Source organism: Myiozetetes cayanensis, unplaced genomic scaffold (assembly GCF_022539395.1).
Source record: "Myiozetetes cayanensis isolate MyiCay16 unplaced genomic scaffold, myiCay2020 scf13, whole genome shotgun sequence".
In the NCBI taxonomy this organism is placed as follows: domain Eukaryota; kingdom Metazoa; phylum Chordata; class Aves; order Passeriformes; family Tyrannidae; genus Myiozetetes; species Myiozetetes cayanensis.
In genome coordinates, this window is record NW_026086937.1 from 20,260,843 (window position 1) to 20,280,142 (window position 19,300).

The following is a 19,300-nucleotide window of genomic DNA, read 5'->3' on the forward strand; positions in this document are numbered from 1 at the left end:
AGTTCCAGTGGCGCATTAAGGTCAGTGTCTTGAAAACTGGCACACGCTCCAGTGTTCAACAAGAAAACGTGAAGTCCAGAAGTTACAAAGTCAGTTGTGTCTTTGTTTTACAAGAATTCTCAGATGGCAGAACACACAGGAAGTAAAAATCACGGAATCATTCAGGTTGGAAAAGCACTTTGAGATCATCAGTCCAGCTGTTAACCCAGCGCTGCCAAGGCCACCCCTGAAATGTGTCTCTAAAATACTGAGTTTGCTTTGTAGGATTGTAAGAGTTTTTGTTCCACTTCAACAGTAGCTTGTTCCAAACCTTGGCCCTCCTGACAGCAGGTTCAGTGCTCCAGGATAAAGGATCTATATCTGTCCTTGGCTCTCTTGAAACTAAAAAAATCCCCAATACCCTGTACACACATAATCCTGTGTATGTTTTGCAGAATGAGAAGCTGAAAGAGAGGGGAGAAATAAATACCCAGGGACAAGCAGACAGGGCTGAGCCCTTCCATCTCCAGGGAAGGGCTAAGGAGGGCCAGCATCCCAAAGAGCTGAATATTCAGGAGCAACAAGAGGCTGGAGAGGATGTTGAGCAACGTGCTGATCAAGCTGAAGAAGAACGCAGAAAGGAACTTCAGGAGGAAGAAATGGAGCAGGCAGGTCAGCCTGAGCACTTAGGGGAGGAGCAGGATCAAGTCCCAGAAGAGCATGAATGGAAAAAGCAGGAGCAGAAAGAAGAAGAAACCAACATGTTGGGTGATCACCTCCAGTCAGAGGTATGGAGCTCTTCAGATTTGCTGCTTCAGTGAGGCTGCTCTTATCATTGCTGGCCCTGTATTGCACTCACCTATTTGTAGGTAAAACCAATGTCATGTTTATAGAAAGCTTGGGATTCAGAGCACTCCCTGCTTTTTGGATAAAATTACTGTCATATTCATAGAAAATTTGGGATTCAAAGCACTTGGATGCACAGGATTCAGGCTCAACTTGAGCACGCTCGTACTGCAGTGCTGGCCAAGTCTTAATGAACATTAATTCTGCTGATAAAAAGCAGCAGATGGATAAAAAAGAGCAGCAGACTGAATCCTGTCTCCTGCTTTAAATCCGAGGCCCGTGGTGAAGGACACAGCAGGTGAGAATGGGGCTTATCTTCAGCACTGTGATGGAGAGATGTCCTGCTCTGCTAATTTGATGCATCTCAGCAAATTGGAGCGTGTTTCCTTGTCAGACAAACCTGCCTTCTGCAAACACTTTGCCATCTAAATGCTCATCATCATTTGACAGGAAATTTTAACTGCCAGGTGAGCATGATGGAACAGCCAGGGGAAATCAGTGCTCAGCAACAGCCAGTCGTGCTCTGTGCAGCTCTAAATAAAACCAGCAAATCCTGGATTTGCATTCCAGATTGGATCTCCAGTGGAAAATGTATTTTACTGGCCTCACCTTAGGCTTTGTTAACACTCTCTCTGCTGCCAGATTAATTGTGTAACTCTGGGGTGATGAGAAGCTGTTGCTGAAGAGGTGCAGTGGGGCAGAACAGCAGCAGTGGGTTAAGCTGTGAAACTGGAGTTAAGTTATTGCTGAGTGTAAAAAATGTACAGAGTCTCACTCAAGGTTAAAAGCAGCCCCCACTGAGATTACCAGCTAAATCAATGGAAACATTTGCTGTCTTGTCAGCCATCAAAACCTCCTTAGACTGGTAGTATATTGGGAGGGTTTAAATTATTGATGTGTGAGAAAAGGAGAGGTTGGCATCCCTCAACAAATGATCTCCTCTTGTTCCACAAACACCTCAACACTTCCAGCCTGTGTTAAAAAAAATACTTAAACTTTAAGCAAAGACAAGAAGACTTAAAATAATTTTGCTGTAATTTTGCCTATTGCACGAACCATCTGCACAGTTTTCCCTCCAGACAGGTCTTTCCCTGCTTGTTCCTGACCACTGAAACGATGATTAATCTGTGACTAACACATTTCTTGGACAGGTAACACCAACAAAAGCTGTACCAAAGAGACAAAAACCAGCTTATGAGCAGCAGCTGGAGCAGCAGCACCTTGGAGCCCAGAGAGCAGAGGAGGCCAAGCAGCTCCGGCAGCACCAGGAGTCGCTGCACCAGCAAAGGCTGCGAGGGCAGATCCTGAGGCAGCAGCAGCTCCAGGAGAAAGAGCTCCAGCTCCACAAACAGGCAGAACAAGGGGAAAAACTCTACAAAAACCAGCTCAGGTTAAATTCCTCCATGTGAATTTGTCGTGGTCTGTGCTTGAGGTTTTGTGGTGTCAGTCCTGCTCTGCTCCCTTGTCCCTGAGGGCGGTTTCCGGGGGGTCCTGGGAGATCATTCCTTGAAGAGCTGGAAGTTTGGTTTCCCAAAATTCAGGGACCTGACTTTGCTCTTTGCCTGACCCACAGCCATCAGGACTGTGAACTCCACACAGAGATGCAGGCACAGAGTGTGTGTGGCAGGACAGGAAAGTCTTTGTTCTGTCAAAAGTATTTCAGGAAAGGTGATGTGAGAAGACATCAGGCAATAGAAGGTGAAATTGGAACCCATTCTGGCAGGTGCTGGGAGAGGCAGAGGTGCAGGTGGAGGGTTTGTTTATTAAAGCAGAAACACACTTTTTTGAAACTGAAATGATGTTTGGCATTTAATGTTCTCAGCCAACAGGCTCATTATGACAACATGGACCAGGATATCGTACAAGGGGAAGAAGAGCAAGGGATTCAGGAAGAGGAAGGAGGTAAGGGAAGATTCCTGTCCCTGCCACACTCACAGGTTCTCTGTGTGCTGCCTTGCATGGGAGACTTTAATATTCATTTCATATGCAGTTTGGATTCAGGTGAAACATAAACTTGCAATTTGAAACCAGAAGCTCAAATAACCCTGACTGAACTGACTGGGTGGAATAGAGGAATTACTAAAGATCATATTCACATTCCTGAATGGAAAAGTGTCCTTTTGATTGAGCTCCTAGGGTAGGGCTTTGTGGATATTGATTACATTCCTGGCTCTGTCTATGGGTTTGTTTGATCTCTTTAAATTATAGAGAATCATGGAATGGTTTGGGTTGGAAGGGGCTAAGTGAAATCTGCTGTAACACAATAATAACCTAAGACATTTTTCAGCTTACGAACATGACAACCAGCACCAGGATGAAGGTGAAGATGATGATCAAAATAATGCAAATGAACAGCAAGAACCAGAACATCAAGCAGAAAATCAGCAGGCTGATGAATCAGTGAGTATGAATTAAGATGCTGCGGATTGCAATCGTTACTGAAGTGAGAACCCACAGGTCTCGTCTGACATAATTGTGTGTTACAGAAATAAGATGAAGAGAGGTCTGCTAGGGAGACAGGTTTGACAGTTTAAAACAACATCTAAAATCTATTTAAAGCTGTCCTTATTGATTTGGGAGGAAATCAAAAAGAAGCTTCTTTGTTGGAAGCAAATCGCTGATTTCCACATTCCTTTGATCTGTGCTTTAGGTGGAATAAAGAATTTGGACTTAGCTGGGACTTGAACAGGTAAATTTGGCCTCAAAAAAATAACCTGAGTGGTCAGTCAAAAAGAGATGAGATGGTGTTTTTGATGCTGTTGTTAGTTAAGAGGGGTAAGAGCCAACTCAAGAGCCACTGAGACCAGCTGGAGTCAGTGCAGAGCTGTGAGGTCTTGAAAGAGGATGGAGGTGAGCACTGAAGTGACTGCACAGAGACCTGGGTGCAGCACAGCCAGTCCTGTGCCTTCCTCCAGACTCCATCTCACCTGCTGCTGAGGAACATCAAGGGTGTTTTCTTTACTCCCCTTCAGCAGATTAAGGTGTATAGTAAATAATTCCAGAGGACCTTTAACTTGTTAGCTGTGAAGACACAGAACTGCCCTTACTGGATGATAAGCAGAAAGAAAATGCCCCTTTTCTGGATGGCAAAGAGGAAAGGTGAGTGTTGTTTTGTTTGATTACAGACATGGACGAGGTCAATAGTGCAGGACAGTCTGATACTGAAGGATCCCATCAGCTCTCTGGAGCCAGGAGCATTTAAACCCTTATCTTTGTTCACCTGGCCTTATCAGGCACTGCCAGTTGTCAGATAGCCAGTAAACAAAAGTTGTTCAACAGCCTCTGTGAAACAGGTCATCAGATTGAGTCTGGTTTTTAGCAGGCAGGCACCTGTAGCTCTGCTCAGTCTCTGCCCAGTGCTGAGGTGCTTTGATCCAGGGAGCCCTGATCCTGCAGAGATTCCAGCTGGTGTCAGTGGGGATGGAGCTGGTTCTAGCACAGCTCGTGCTGGTGTAGCTTTCAAGGGGCATGGAATTTGACCATGAGCTAAAAATACATGTTTAACATTCACTTCTGAAAATTACAGAAGGCAGCCATGGAAGATGTGAATCCTGCTGATGACCCCAACAATCAGGGAGAAGATGAATTCGAGGAAGCTGAGCAAGAGAGAGAAGAAAACCTACCAGATGAAGATGAAAAGCACAAGGAAGCCAGTGAGAAACAAGGACATCCAGGAATGGAAGAGCACTTGGTGGTCAGTAAAGGGAAAGGAGGAACCCCCAGGGCTGCACATTTCAACCCTGGTCAAGCTGTAAATTCCTCCAGACAGAGACAATCTATATTGTTATGGTTTTGGTCTTTAATGGTGTTAATATTCCACTACCTTTCTGCTTAGTGTGGAAGGTCTTGCTGTGTTCTGTGAAGGGATTTTTCTTATAATCATCCTGCTGTTTTTCAGTTGAGGGCAGTTTTAAATCACATAACCAGGCTCTCACTGCTGCTGATGAAGGAACTCAAACTTCTTATGCCACTGTTGTTATTTCAGCCTTACATGAAGTTTTAGTTCCAGAACAAGAAGCTTTAATCTTCAGTCTTCTAAAGTTAGTGGAAATGCACTAGAACTGAATTTGTTCTGTGATCTTTGTGCAGATGGCAGGAAACCCCGACCAGCAGGAAGATAATGTGGATGAACAATACCAGGATGAGGGGGAAGAGGAGGTAAGAACACAGACCTCAAGCACATGTGGACTTAGGTAGCAGAGCACATCTCCATTAACATTCAACCTTGGCATCCTTTATAACTGCAGCATGAACCCAAATCACCTTGTCAGACTTCAACAAACCTGGAAAGCCTTTGCTATTACTCTGCTGTCCCCTTCTGGATACATTCAGGGTTTCTCATGCAATCCATCAGTCTTGCACGCCACACAGTGTTAATTGGGCAATAATTGAAAAGATTAAGCCATTCACAACACAAGAAAAAATTCCTGGAAACCTCAAGGTCGCAGAAAACCTCATTAATCTCTAATCACACACTGCTGTTCTGGGCAAACTGCTTCCTTGGCCACTCACTCACTCTTTAGCTCTGACTTTGATTTATTGGTGCTCCTCCTGAGCAATCCAAGCTGTGTAAGGCCCTCCAGTTGGTGGAGTCAGGCAGGAGGCTGACAGCACAGTGAACAAGGGAGGGGAAGGGACTTTGGCTTTCATATGTTGATGTCACGCTGGTTGTGCAGGCAGGAGCCACCCTGCAGGCCCTCAACACCCACCTGACTCATTGCTGCTCTCTGCTCCACACACAGTGCTGCTGTACAAAGAGCAGTGGAATCAGCTGCTCCTTACTCCCTCCTGGAGAGCCCTTGGTCTGGATTAGCTGGGAAGCACTCAGCATTCACCACTTCAGAATGCTGTTCCTTACTCAAACCAGCTCCTTAAGAACGGGGAATGGTTGGCTTTGGCAACTCCTCTTTGGCTTACAGGAAGCAATTTAGTACATGGACTATGCCCAGTGTGCTTACTGGAAGTACTAAAGTAATGGGGATTAGTTTCTTTAGTAGGCTGACTCAAACACTACACATTGTTCCTGAAATCTTTCCCTCAGAGTGGTCCTGGTGTGATGGGTGCATCTCACCCAGCTTGCAGGACACTGTTTGGAGCAGATCAGCATGACAGGATCCTCCCAAAGAAAATCAGGTTTACTACAAAAAGCATTCCTCTTTCATATTTGCACCTAACAGGGAAAGTGGCACATGGAGTTGAGGGAGAGTGCTGACAGAACAGAAAGAAGTGAGAGATCCAAGAGCTCAACATCTGGGAAGCAGATTCAGCATAACCTGCTCTCTGCAAGGATAGAGCTTGGAAGAGATTGTTCTTTGCTCCCAATGCCCCACTTGCTCCTTTCTGGTTTCCAGGAGCAGTTAGCAGAAGGATCCCTCAAATTCTGGGAGAGCTTGGCCAGAGTTACCATTAAATACCTGCACTGCATGGCAGAAGTGAAATAGTTCTGGGAGTCCACGGTGGGGTGGGAGTGTCAGTAATGGCTCTTTTGGTGCATCACGACACAACACTCCTACTATGAAACACAAGGAGAAAGTAATATCTATGTACAGTTGAAGCATGGAATGGAAGGCTAAATGTGTGGGGTGATGATGAGAGGGTCTGTGAGAGTTGCAGAAGAAAGTCAGATGCTCTCAGAGGGAGTGAGTTTGCTGATTGTTGGGTGTTCGTGGGATTTTTATCCTCCTTTAACCTCTCCACGCCCTCTCCTCCCTCCTTCAAAACCTTCATCCTGCAAAAGCAGTGCTGTGAAAATGTGCACAGCTGTGCCACGGGCCACTTTCTAAAAGGAAATGGAACCACAGAGAACATCTCTGTGCTTTGTAGGTCCAGGAAGATTTGACTGAAGAGAAGAAACGAGAACTGGAACACAACGCCGAGGAGCCATACGGGGAAAACGAGGAAAATGTAAGTCCTGGGCAAACCCACAGGTCTGGGAACAGGATCAAACCCTGCACACAACTGTGAGCACATCACAGGGATCTTACATAATTGCTGCAGCTTGCTTTAATCATAGATAGACCCGAAATTTTCATGCTGTCCCAGCTTCCTTTTGCTCATCCTTCCACCTCCACAGCAATTCTTGCTGCCTGGAGGCCTTGGAAAATCTTCTCCTGTTCCTGTCCATCAGCACTCACAGCTCCAGCTCACAGTTATTTCACTGCCCTAAAATAAACTAAAAGGGAACTGGCACTGAATATCTGTGGGTAATTTTTCCTGTTCTTTTTTTTTTCCCCTATCAGGCAGATGAAAAGAATAACAGAGGGGCAGACCAAGAGCAAGAAATGCAAGAAGAGAACAACCAGAAAGAAGTTCATGAAGACAATTATGAGGAGGAAGAAGAGGAGGAAGAGGAGGAAGGCAGAGCTGTTGCAGCAAAATCTCGTAGACGAGGGGAGATGTAGTCCCTGCATTTTTCTTTTTCAGGACACAAATTCCTGTTATGTTTTGGTTTTTTTTTTTTTTTTTAAAGAACCTTTTTTTAGGATATTTAATTTCAAAAAAAAAAAAATCTCGTGTTTTACACTTTTTAATTTTCTATTAGATGCTCATATGTTTATATGAATATGGTATTTTGATACTCTAGATTAGGATTTCTTTTCTATTCCAGCTGTACATAAACAGGCATCCTCAAGGTTTAATTCTCTCTAATTCTGGGCATGGTTTACAGAGGCCATTTTGGATACACTTTCACCTTGTCCAGGTCTGACAGGGTTGTTTGGTGTAATTTCAGACACATTCAACACTGAAGGAACATTCCTAGTGCCTAAATCCAGCTGACTTCAGTCACTCCAGCTCGTTGTCTTCCATGGCAGGATTTATCCTGGCTAAGGGCTGGTTATTCCTTGTAACCTCACGAGGACAAGCACAGGCCCAGCTGTTTGCAGGACCAGGCCTTTCCTAGGTGCAGAACAAAATATGCAAGCTGTACAAGCCTTCAGAATGCAGCCAGGTTAACAGCTGTTAATTGGGGCAGCTGTTTATATACACTTCAATTATGCATTTATCGTAATGAGCATTCCCAGGTACCTCAGTGACCTGCACTGCCTGGCAGCTCATGCAGATTTAGGGGGGGTGCTGGAGGAGCTGGGAGCCAATTTAGACTTGAAGCTCCATTATGCCAAATCCCAACACTACAGCTGTCCCAGGGATGGAGATTTTACAGCAGCAACGATTTCGTTGTCCTTGTTAATGTATGAAATATTTGACTGGATAACTATAATTATGTCATCTCAGTGCCACGTTCTCTGGAGCCTGCAGAGAGTCACTGAGCTGACATGATTGCTGCAAGATGTTGAACTTTTGCCTTCTTTTACTTATTTATTTTTGAAAAGTCTCGTGCTGGGAGGATTTCTGTTTGTCCCGGTGTGAGGATCAGAGCCGAGACAAACCCCACAGAAGTTGTTTTGCCCAGCAAAAACACCTCCAGCACTGCATGTGGAAACCTGAGGGTGGTGGTGGGGACACAACCCAAAAACTGTGCCTTGGTGTAGGCTCTGAACATAATCCCAGTGCATGAATCTATACAATATTTGTATTGGTACAGACACTAGTTATTTAATATGTGTGAAAGGAGAATGGGAATCTGGATTTCCCACGCTGTGCCCCATTGCTGGAAATGAGGCCCAGGGGAGCTCCCCAAAGTGGGTGTTAATATATAAAACGAAGGATTGGGGGGGTTTTCCCTTTTCTTTTCTTTTTTTTTTTTTTTAAATAATGATGCATAGCAATGTTTTTAGTTTAACTTTTTATATGAATGTAATTTAATTCATTTTTCTACTAACTCAATTATATTAATTTTTATAGTTGGTTTCCATTCTTTGCAATTTTCCTACGTGTCCCCCAACCCAGTGCTTACGTTTCATAGGCAGATTTTTGTCAGCAAGTCTTTTGGGTTTTCTAGTTACCATAAATAAGATTTACCTTATGTATAAAAAAGTTTACATGAGACTGTAAAATGTATAATATGTACATAATCTTCAGAATACAATTATTTTGGTAAATTGGCCTGTATTTTTAATGTCACGGTTGCAGTATTTAATTATTTGAGGCATAATAAAACTTGACTGCAGTCAATAAACTAGAACATAGTTACTGATCTTGCACAAGTGTGAGGTTCTGTGTTAGTTTTCCTAATGGGGTGTTTGTATTCCATCTTAGTAGAGCAGGTAGGGACAGGCAGGGAAAGAGCTGGAGCTGTGAACCACCGTGGTATTTTCAGGGAAGTGGAGCATTTTTGTTAATGGATACAGCAGTGCCCCTGGAGATGTGGAAAACAGACTGTCTGCAGTGCAGAGAAAGCCACTTCCAGAGGCACCTGCAGGTACAAACTGTCCCCCAGCACAGCATCTTCACAATAAGCTGCTCCTTGCTGCTCTCCAATTGCTTCAGCACTTTGCTGGCCGGGGGTGAAATCAAAGAGCTGCTCACAGGTCCCAGGGCACAGAGCAGGTTTATGAAGCAGCTCTGATGATGTTCTGTTGGGTATCATCCACTTGGATAACAGGTGGCTCCAGCAAGAGAGACAAAACCCTGCCCAGGGCAAGTCAGGGCTCTCCCTGGGCTGGGCCAGCCCGTGCTCCCCACGCAGGGATGGTCACTTCAGCAAGCACAGTGAGTGCACATCAGACGTGAACAGCCAAGAAAGTCTTCCCAAGAGCCTGTTCTGTGCTTGATCAAGGGCCTGTTCACTGCAGGCAACAGTTACCTGACTGAAGATCAACTTTCTGAGTGAGAGATGAGGCTCAAAGCCTGTGTGGCACATCCACAGTACACCTTGGCCACTACTCCATCAGCTGTGGGGCTTTCCCACTCTCCCCAGCCAGCTCTGCTCGCTGCCAGCAGCTCAGAGATGCAGGACTCAACCCCCAATTCCAATATTTTTGCAGAATCTCTGGGGGGATTTGCTCAGCTGCCCTCTCTGGGCTTCCCCTGAAGTCATTCCAACTCTGTGCCTGACAAGTCACTCCGTGCCAGACCCACTGGGCCCACTGGGTGCTTGAGCTGCTGGTGAGAAGGGGGACCCACATGCCAGGTCCTCACTGCCCGAGGATCCCTGGAATTCAGGGAATGCCAAATGCTTTGCTAAATCAAGAAATTAATGAGCTTGTGTGGCCTAGAAATAAAGTGGGGATGTCCCACAGCTCCAGCCCTGGCACACGGAACGAACGGCAGAGGGAAATGCTCTGGCTCAGTTTTCCAGCTCACAGAGTGTGACTCCCAGCATGACACTGTGGTTTAGGACTAATGAGAGTCATACACCAATTCCAGTGAAAGCTGGAATTCAAAGGGAAAAGTGACGTCACTTTGGGATTCGGCAACAACAAGTCAGCCGTGGGCACACCACAACCAGGGCTGACATCCACTCATCAAAACACTGGAGAGAGTTCAGAAAACAGGGTGAGACCGATGGGAAAACTCAGCTTATGGAAAGGAAGTTCATGCTCCAGACAGCTCAGGAAAGAAAGTTGGAGTGACTTGGCTGAGAACTCACAGAGGGAGCCACTCAGTGAGACAGAAGCCTCAGCCTCCAGTAAACACAAAACAAAACCCCACAATGAAACTCAGACCAGAAATGCAGCATGTTTAGTAATTGGGTTAATTAGTCACTGCAGCAATTTATTTAGAGGCTGTGATGAATTTTTGATCATGAGACATCTTCGAAAAGTCTTTCTAGTTCAAGCCCTGCTTGGGCATCGTGAGACAATCCTGCCTATGGTAAATTGAAAGGTCAGTGGAATTCCTTCTGCAGGTCAGGAAATCCTCCAGCGGGTCAGATCCAGTGCTGTGGCTCCCAGCTCAGTGAAATGCTGTTCCTTGCCGTGTTATCTTTAAAAGCCAACAGCAAGCTGGCCGTGGTTCAGAGCAGAGCCCACAGGTGCCCTGGGCACCGAGCACAGAGAGCTCCTGACAAGTTTTACCCACTTTTGCCGCAGGTTTTCCCGGCAAAGGAGCCTCGGGGCACTCCCTGCTCTAAACGACCTTCACTCGGCCACTCAAGTCTGAGCACGTAAAACGTGTTTACAGAGCACACGGAGCTTCTTCCTCTGCTCCAGCCAGAAAGAAATGAAAGAAATGTGCATTTTTACAGCCAGGATCTTTGCAGGGTGAGGGGAATGAGAAGCCCAAAGCTGTGCATCCAGAGCAAGATAAAGAGCTGCCTTCAGTACATCTGACACATCATCAGCCCTCAAACAGCCTTCCCTTCCACAGTTCTTGCTGGCTCAAGTGCAGAATTATTCATGATTTTTCATCATCGTCACATTTAAAGGGAATGAAGAACAAAATGATTTTGTCACATCTACTAATAAAGTCTTTTAAAATGTTTTCTCTGAATTTCAGTGTATTAAAGGTATTTATCAGCTCTGTTGCAGTCAGCTGATGAGGTTGGTAACAGCTTCACATGTTCCTACATTCTGGAATGCACCGAGTGAAGTTCAAGGTGCATTGACATCAATAACCTGCGATTGCTTGAAACACAATCATTGCCCTGTAATAAACTTTTCATTCTCAAAGCTGCTTTGAATCATTTTATGGAAGTGTTAGACCCTGTCTTAGGGAAAGGCACTGAGGGAAGGCAGCACAGGGGATTTTAACAAGCTTTTTGAGAGGAAACCTGGGAACAGAGAGCAGATTGGGCCTGAGTTCAACCCTAGAGTCCTGCTGAGCCTTCTGATCACAGGCACCGATATAAAACTGTATCTCCTGCATGTTTTCAACCACACAGCAAATGGTTTTATCAGTTCAAAAAAATATTTTGCAGCAGAGTTTTGCCCTGGGGCTGATCCCTCACTGTTTTAGTCTCCTGACCTTCCCTTGCCTCACCTCTGATGTCACCCGTGCTTCCTCAGCTCCAAATCTACATTTCCACTGCACAAATTAATGCTCTGCCAAACTTTCAGAGGTGGCAAAACTATCAGGATGGTTTTTTTTTTTTCATCAGAAGTGCTGCATCTGTCAGCCACATCCGTGACCACCAGGGCACAAAATGCCTTGGACACACTCCTGGTGCCCTGGAAGCTGCAGTAACAGCCCCTTCAGGGAATGCCCATCACGGAGCTAACAGGCTGGAAAAGCTGTCACAGAGTTGCCTTTAGTGCACTTATGAGCTTAACTCAGAATTGAAGCAGATAAAAAAAGGTGAGCTTTAATGAAAGGTTAAACCTCGCAGGGAATTTTCTCCATGACCTTATGTCGAGGGAAAAAAAAAAAAAAAAAAGAAAAAAAGAAAAAAAGCTCTAGGTAACATTTTGGAAAAGATAGAATCCTTAATTAACGACCAAATGGTATTGTTAGAAGAAAATAGTCAGTGTTCTGTAAAAGTGAGATTATGAAATTAATTCGCAGACCTTGTGAATCCCACCGGTGACAAAGAGAATTGGCAAGACCTGTGGTTTGTCCCTGACCTGTAGAAAGCTCGATCTTTCCCAGCAGGAGCTGCAAAGTATCTTTGTAAAGCAGTAATTGTGGTGAAAAGCCCAGGTCAGCCCTGGGTAAGATACTCCTGGTTGCAGGAGCCCTGAGCACAGCAGATATTCCAGTGGAATATTAACAGGGATTTACAGGAATTTTCTTTGTCGTCTGCTGTGACAGGTGAGAAATGCAACAGCTCCCATGCCTGAAGCTGAGAGGGCTTAACAAAATGGATTATAATGGGTACAGATTGAAAAAGGGGAAATTTAGGTTAGATATTATGGAAGGAATTGTTGGCTGTGAGGGTGGGGAGGCCCTGGCACAGGGTGCCCAGAGAAGCTGTGGCTGCCCCATCCCTGGAAGTGTCCAAGGCCAGGTTGGATGGGGTTTGGAGCAGCTGGGCTAGTGGAAGGTGTCCCTGCCCATGGCAGGGGGTTTGGAAATGAAATGAGATTTAGGGTCCCTTCCAACCCTAGGACAAGGAAATTCAGCACCAGCCACAGTGCTGGGAAAACACCAGGAATCAGGGAATGTGGAAGGGAGCAGGAGTGAAGGAACTGGTTAAATAACCACAGTTACTGTGCAAGAAGAGGAATGAAGGACATGAGCCCCAAGACAGCAGATTTCCCTGGCTCCAGTGTCCATGGAGCACTTTGTGTTCCCTTGAAACGACACAGGTTTTGTCCCTGCCCATGTTAAGGGGGTGGAATGAGATGAATTTCCAGGTCCCCTCCCACCCAAACCATCCTAGGATTTTATGGATATGAAGACACAGGTGTACAGAAATATAGATTATTACCTCAAGAACTAGTTTGTGCAGGATTGTATCTACTGAAGCTTGGGCAAGATTCTCGTCGATGAGCTCAGTTCTGAGTTTCCAGAATCTCCTGCAACCCGAGTTAGTCCTTGAGGAACATCTGCATCCCACGGGGCTCTTCCACCAGAGGAGCAGTAACTTTATGTGGCACAGAAGAGCCAACTGCACCCCTTGGGCTTCCACAGGCCCCAGAAGATGTGGGAATAGTTCCCCTCCCTGTTTTATGGCCGTGTTAGTGGATCGATCTGCTTGCAAAATTAGGGGATGTGGTGCAATAATGAAAAGTGTTGAGATGTTTCCCATCTCAAGATCAATATTTTGATGGGTTTTAAAATAAATTTGTCGAAAATGATGCTGTGATTGAAGAGAGTCTTTGTAGAAGTGTTATATTTCACAGTGACAAATCTGCAAAGCCGCAAACCACGTTATTCCTGAAAAGACACCGAGATTTATTCTGGAGAAAGCATCTTGGAAATTAGAATATTTGGACAAGCTGATATCTATCCTTCTTCAGTTTCAAAATAGAGAGGTTATTCAGCAAGGAGTTTCTCACTGGTGTTTTTGTTTAGAGGCTCAGAACCCCAATCAGGAGATGTATCCAAAGCCCAAACAAAAAAGAGCTCCTGAGGGTTGTTTGGGGGCTCTGTTACAAAGCAAAGGGACTCAGTGCAAGTATGAGGAAAGAATATGCCACAGCTTCCAGCCTGCCTCCATTTCCATATTGATTTGGACTGCACTGTAATTAGCAGCTCACAGGTTATTGTAGGTGGTGGTTCCACACTGTCAGACATTCCCTCCGGGCTTGTCCTCGCAGCAAACATCATTAAATTTGCAATTTACCTCAGTGCCTGCTGCATTCCCCATCCAAACCTTCATGTCACATCGCTTCAGCAGCACAGAGCTCCCTAAACGCAACACAGGGCACAGTTCTGTCCTTCCTTAGCCTGTTTTATTTATCCCATTGAGGTTTCCTGCCTTTAACAGCTGTTCTGGGTTTCCCCTTCATGTGAATCCTCCCCAGTGGCACTGATCCCTCAGGTCTTCCCCTTACATGTAAAACTGCTTTACTGAGCCTCTTGGATTGAAGCCTTTTGCAGGAAATGTCACCATTAAATTAACCCAAACTCCAAACTGGAGCTGCAGGTGTTGTAACCCACGCTGTTAGTGCAGCATCTGCATTACAGCAATTACAGTGGGTGCCACGGGGGGCAAAGAGAGGCAGGAAGGGGGCACTTCCCTCTTGTTGGATAGCAAAGGTTTCCCATCTCAAACTGTTAAATGTAACGGGGTGGAAAAAGGAGAGGAGATTATTTGACATTCCTCTGTATCTCAGGAAACTGCTAAAGATTCATGAATATTTCAAAGAGCCCTGGCTTTTCAGAAAGCTGCCTTTAAACCTCTTTGGTGAGAAATAGATGTGGTGTTTTTCATACAGGTGCACAGATTAAGCTCTACCACAAATTTACTCTGTTTTAAGCATCAGGGGGGAAAAATAAAATAAAAATAACTTTTTTTCTTTTTTCTTCCCCTAGGGGACAATCCCACACCCTGCTCAGTTGGTTCATGTGAACACAGAACTATTTTCACACGCTGCTGATTCTTTTGGAAATCAACATTTTCTAAGGCAAATGCAGTCCCACAGCACTTGCTCATTCTGCACTGGCTCTTCCTCTGTTCCCAAGCAGCTACACTTTGCATTTTATCTCCAGTAAAAGTACAGAGGCATCTTTCCAGTTTTCACAAGTTTTGTTTCCTGGCCCTCATAAAGTGGTATTTTTCCTTCTGGTGGTGCTGCCTTGGGATAATGTTGCCCAGAGCCAAAGCAGCTGCCAGCAGGTCACATTCCAGGGAACCCTGCAGGAGTTCCCTGCCTGTTTCTGCTGACATATTAAAATAAAATGGTCAACCTGGAGTGAATTTCCCCCATTCCTCACAAGATTTGGGCCCATTTGGGCTTCATCTCCTGCAAAGCATCACTGCAAATGGATTGCTACATCATCCCTCTTTACACAAACCATTTACAGCGTTCTCCAAAAATCACAGATTGCTCCCTTGCTCGCTCTCACCAACAGGCAGCAAACCCACTGACAGCCCAAGTAATGCAATACCTAATAAGAGGATTAAGTAGAGAGGAATTCTAGTTAATATTGTATTAGCAATGGCTGATACCTTCCCTGCCCATTCTAACTCCCTCACAGGATAAAATGTCCACGCTTGTAAGGGAAGCTCATTGACATCTGATCAGTCAATAAATCTGTTCTTGTTTTTTAATGACCCCAAGAGCTGGTTCCACACGCTCACATCATCTTACCAACAATTTAACCTCATAAATTAATAACTGCCTTTAGGGCCTTTTAAACTCTAGGACCTGGTTTAGCTGCTTTGCAGTAATTTTCATCCAGCTGCAAATCAAGACTTGGGGCAGAGCAGGATTAAACCTCACCAGCCCCAACAGAGCTCTGTGGGACCAATAACAGAGAGGCAGAGACAGGAGGCTCCTCCTGAGCACAACAAATCCAACAGCTCCCAACAGCAGGAAAAACCTTCTCAAAGAATCTGGGAGTCAGGACACCAGATTTTTGTCCAGAGGAGGGTGATTGGAGGGACAGAGCACCTCTGCTATGAGGAAGGACTGGGAAAACTGGGATTGCTCAGCCTGGAGAAGCCAAGTCTTGGTGTGACCTAATTGTGTCCTTCCAGTGCCCAAAGGAGCTACAGGAAAGGTGGAGAGAGACTATTTACAATGGCCTGGAGTGACAGGACAAGGGGGAGTGGATCCAAACCAAAAAAAGGGTGGGGTTAGATGGGAGATTATGAAAAATTCTTCCCTGTGAGGGTGGGCAGGCCCTGGCACAGTTTGCCCAGAGGAGCTGTGGCTGCCCCTGGATCCCTGGAAGTGTCCAAGTCCAGGTTGGATGGGGCTGTGAGTTCACCTGGTCTGGAGGAAGGTGTCCCTGCCCATGTCCCTGCCCAGACATGATCTTTGACATGATCTTTAAGGCCTCTTCCAACCCAGGCCATTCTGTGATTTGGAATAAGTGGGTTTGAGTCCACGTGCTAAATCCTGCATGACATTTGCAATCACTTTCCCTCCTGTGCCTGAGTTTTCTGCCTGTGTAAACAGGAAGGGTGGCACTTTGTTATCATACAAGGACCTGATCAATAAGAATGTATTAAAGATTCATACCCAAGTGTATTAAAGCATCCATGCCATGATAATGTCTCCCATTTAAATACTATAAAAAGCTCAGTGGGCCCTTCACTGAGCCATTAAGTGAGTGATAGGCAAATTGGAAATGTCCAAGAGAAAAGGAGCAGAATTACACTCTGCTATGAAACACCAGGCAGCTCCCATAAAAATCAATGGGACTGCACAGCAGTAAATTGCTGGGGAGATGAGCTTTATTTCATGGCTCATAAGTGAGCATGAATCTCTAACAACCTGTCAGCCCTGACAGCTGTGCCTCTGCAAGGAACTGCCTTCTCCAGGGCTGCCTCCATCCCCTGGACCTGCTCCTCTCCCATCACACCCACGGGCTGGGGAATCAGCAGGGGCAGGGATATCCCCACACGGTGTTTAATCCACTGGGAGGTGTCAGGAAACCTCGCAGGGCTCATCCCACCAAAACCTGCAGCGATGCTGGAGCGACTGAGTGAGCTGTGCCAACACCTCCCTAAACTGGGGGGTTATTTTTGGGTGTTCTGCTCCCTGCAGACAAGTTACTCACTAACAACGTTATCACTCCACTTCAAAGGAGGCACGGGGAGAGAAAACAGCCTGCCTGAAAACTCACAGAGAAACCCCTGACAGGGTTCAAAAGGAAAGGGGAGCAGGGCTCCCACGTGCCTTGAATTGTGTCCTGATGCAGGGCCCAAGCAGAGCAGGAAGCTGCAGTGCTGCTGGTTGGGTTTGTGGCAGGAAAATTGGTAACACATGGCAGTCATCAGATCAGATTGGCAGCAACTGTGGTGCTGCAAAACACCTCACAGTGGCTGAATTTGGGGGCAATGCAGGTTAATATGCAGCATGCCCTGCAAAGAGGAGCAGCTCTGCTACTCCTTTAGCTCCGTGGAAGAACCTTTACCTCTCCTTGTACACCAGAAACACTGCAAGGGCCAATAAATTATCTCTTTTTGAAAAGATTCCCATCCAAATAACTTGTTTTGATGCTGGCTGGTCACTTGGGAGCACAGTGCCAGCTCCAGAGTCAGCAAGAGCCAACAGGGGATCTACACAAATCAGCACTGTGTGGCCTTATCTAGAGATAAAGGTCTATGGGAACAACAGACAAAAATCAAATAAATTACATAAATCCCTGAGGTTCTGGAAGAAAAAAAAAAAACAGACCTAGATTTAACCATTGCTCCCTACTTTTTATCTGACAGTGAAAAGCACGAACTCCTAAAACTTTGAGATGACAAACCAGACTAAAAACAGAACGTATTTTCCCTCAAGCCAAGTTCTTCACCTTATCCTCTCCCCAGACTTGCCTTCAGCTCCCCCTTCAAGCTGCCAACCTCCTCACACAACCCACGCCAGGCAGGCACTTCCAGCTCTCTCTACCTAATCCTTCAACTATTTTCTTTTTCCATGGTGTTTTTTTTTTCCCCCTTGATGATTTCTTATTATCCTCCAAAAGGCTTTTGAATCTGTTTTCCCAACTCATCCAGCACAATAAATTAGCAGGAATTAAATTAGCTGTCAAAGGGCTAATAGACTTGTTCCTTCAGGGGCTAAATTAGTTATATCCAACTTTATCTGGAAGGGGGAAGGTTTAAAAATGTATTCTTCCAACAGGTTTTGGTCCTCATTAGATACACTGGAGCCTCTTTACAGCAGCCACTCAAGAGAGCACAAGAATCAGCTGCTCAGCACAGATGGCCTTGAACCAAAGGTCAGAGAAAAGAGCAGAAAAACCGTGGAAATAGTTTCAAACTGTTCCTGCAGACAGTGCTTGCTGGCTGGAGTCACCTCTCTGGATATGTCTCCCTGCTTTGAAATGCTTCCTCAGTGTCACTGCAAGCAATTTTATTTTACAAGTGGTTTTTTTTTTTTTTTTTGCTGTTTGGCTTTGCTGGGTGTTTTAAGTGGGATTTCTGGTATCTCTCAAGAAAGGAAAAAAAATATTTGCTTCATTGTGAAAGGATTAGGAAGTGTGGACAGGTGAATTAGCTGAGATGTTGTGCAATATTAAACCAGCATAGACTCAGTGTTATACAATAAAAACTTAATAACAAAAGCCCTCAAAAACAGACTAGGAGACTGTTTCTCCTTGTATATCCTGATCCCCACTGGCAGGTGAGTGGATGAAAAAGCTATACTGGACACTATTCCATGCAGGAAAAACGCTGGGTAAACACCTGTTGTGGAAAGCTCTGTTTATCCACTGATACCTGAGCAAAGCTGGGTCTGTGATTACTGTGACATTTCTGCCTCAGTGCTGCTCCCAAATCCCAGCCTGGTGCTGCACTTGGGACAGATGTCACCAACACACTCATTAACACAGAGGTTCCATGAACACAGATCCCTGGAATAACAGACACTGATCCTCAAACATCTGTGAGAGCCATCAGTTGGTGGTAACAATCTAGGCAAAGAAACCCCTTTGGGTGCAGGGTCTTACCTGGGTGAGGCTGATCCAGGGGACCTCCAGAAGGGTCTGTTCCAACCTGAACAATGCCACGAGGTGACCTCCACCAGGCCCTTCCTATCCAAGCATCAACACTCAGCTGTGTGTCCTGACTGAATTCCAGCAACAAGACACACCTGGGAGGCAGATCAACCCCAGCTGCCTTTGGCAACCACAGGGCCTAATTTGGAGTGGAAATAGTGGGGTGGAATTTGAATTTTGTCATTTTTTAGGAAAAAAATGGTTAAATAATGCACAACAGCAAGAGTGTGTGACAGATATGTGGGGTGCTCTGAGTGTGCTCAGCTCTGGTGTTTGTTGGGAGCTGAGTCTCTGCACAGAAGCAGAATATTGTGAGCCTAAAAGAAACCCTTTAGTTGATTTTAAGAAGCACCACAATAAGGGGATTTTATCCTTTTGGAAATATTGTGAAACAGAATTCTTTGAGGCCCCCAGGAAGCACTGAAGAATAATTTGCACAACCCAAAAAATTAGCACAAAGATGAAAAAAAAGGCACTTTAAAGCAAGCCCTAAAGCCAGCTCCCTCAGGTGGGCTCTTTCAGGCATGCTGGGTACAACTTCCAGAAAAACTCCGCAGCCAAGAGACTCACAATGGCT

General features: G+C 45.4%; 1 protein-coding gene across 2 annotated transcripts in view; it reads left to right on the forward strand.

Annotated features, from left to right (window-relative positions):
• The window catches only part of GOLIM4 (golgi integral membrane protein 4), a 29,708-nt gene extending 20,788 nt beyond the window's left edge, over window positions 1-8,920 (forward strand). For both annotated transcript variants that reach the window (XM_050308507.1, XM_050308508.1), the window contains 8 exons: window positions 435-767; window positions 1,977-2,215; window positions 2,648-2,727; window positions 3,113-3,225; window positions 4,352-4,519; window positions 4,915-4,983; window positions 6,649-6,729; window positions 7,065-8,920. In XM_050308507.1, coding sequence (XP_050164464.1) covers window positions 435-767; window positions 1,977-2,215; window positions 2,648-2,727; window positions 3,113-3,225; window positions 4,352-4,519; window positions 4,915-4,983; window positions 6,649-6,729; window positions 7,065-7,226 — 1,245 coding nt within the window. In that variant the 3' untranslated portion in view covers window positions 7,227-8,920. The remainder of the gene's footprint in view (window positions 1-434; window positions 768-1,976; window positions 2,216-2,647; window positions 2,728-3,112; window positions 3,226-4,351; window positions 4,520-4,914; window positions 4,984-6,648; window positions 6,730-7,064) is intronic.
• The last annotated feature ends 10,380 nt before the right edge of the window (window positions 8,921-19,300 follow it).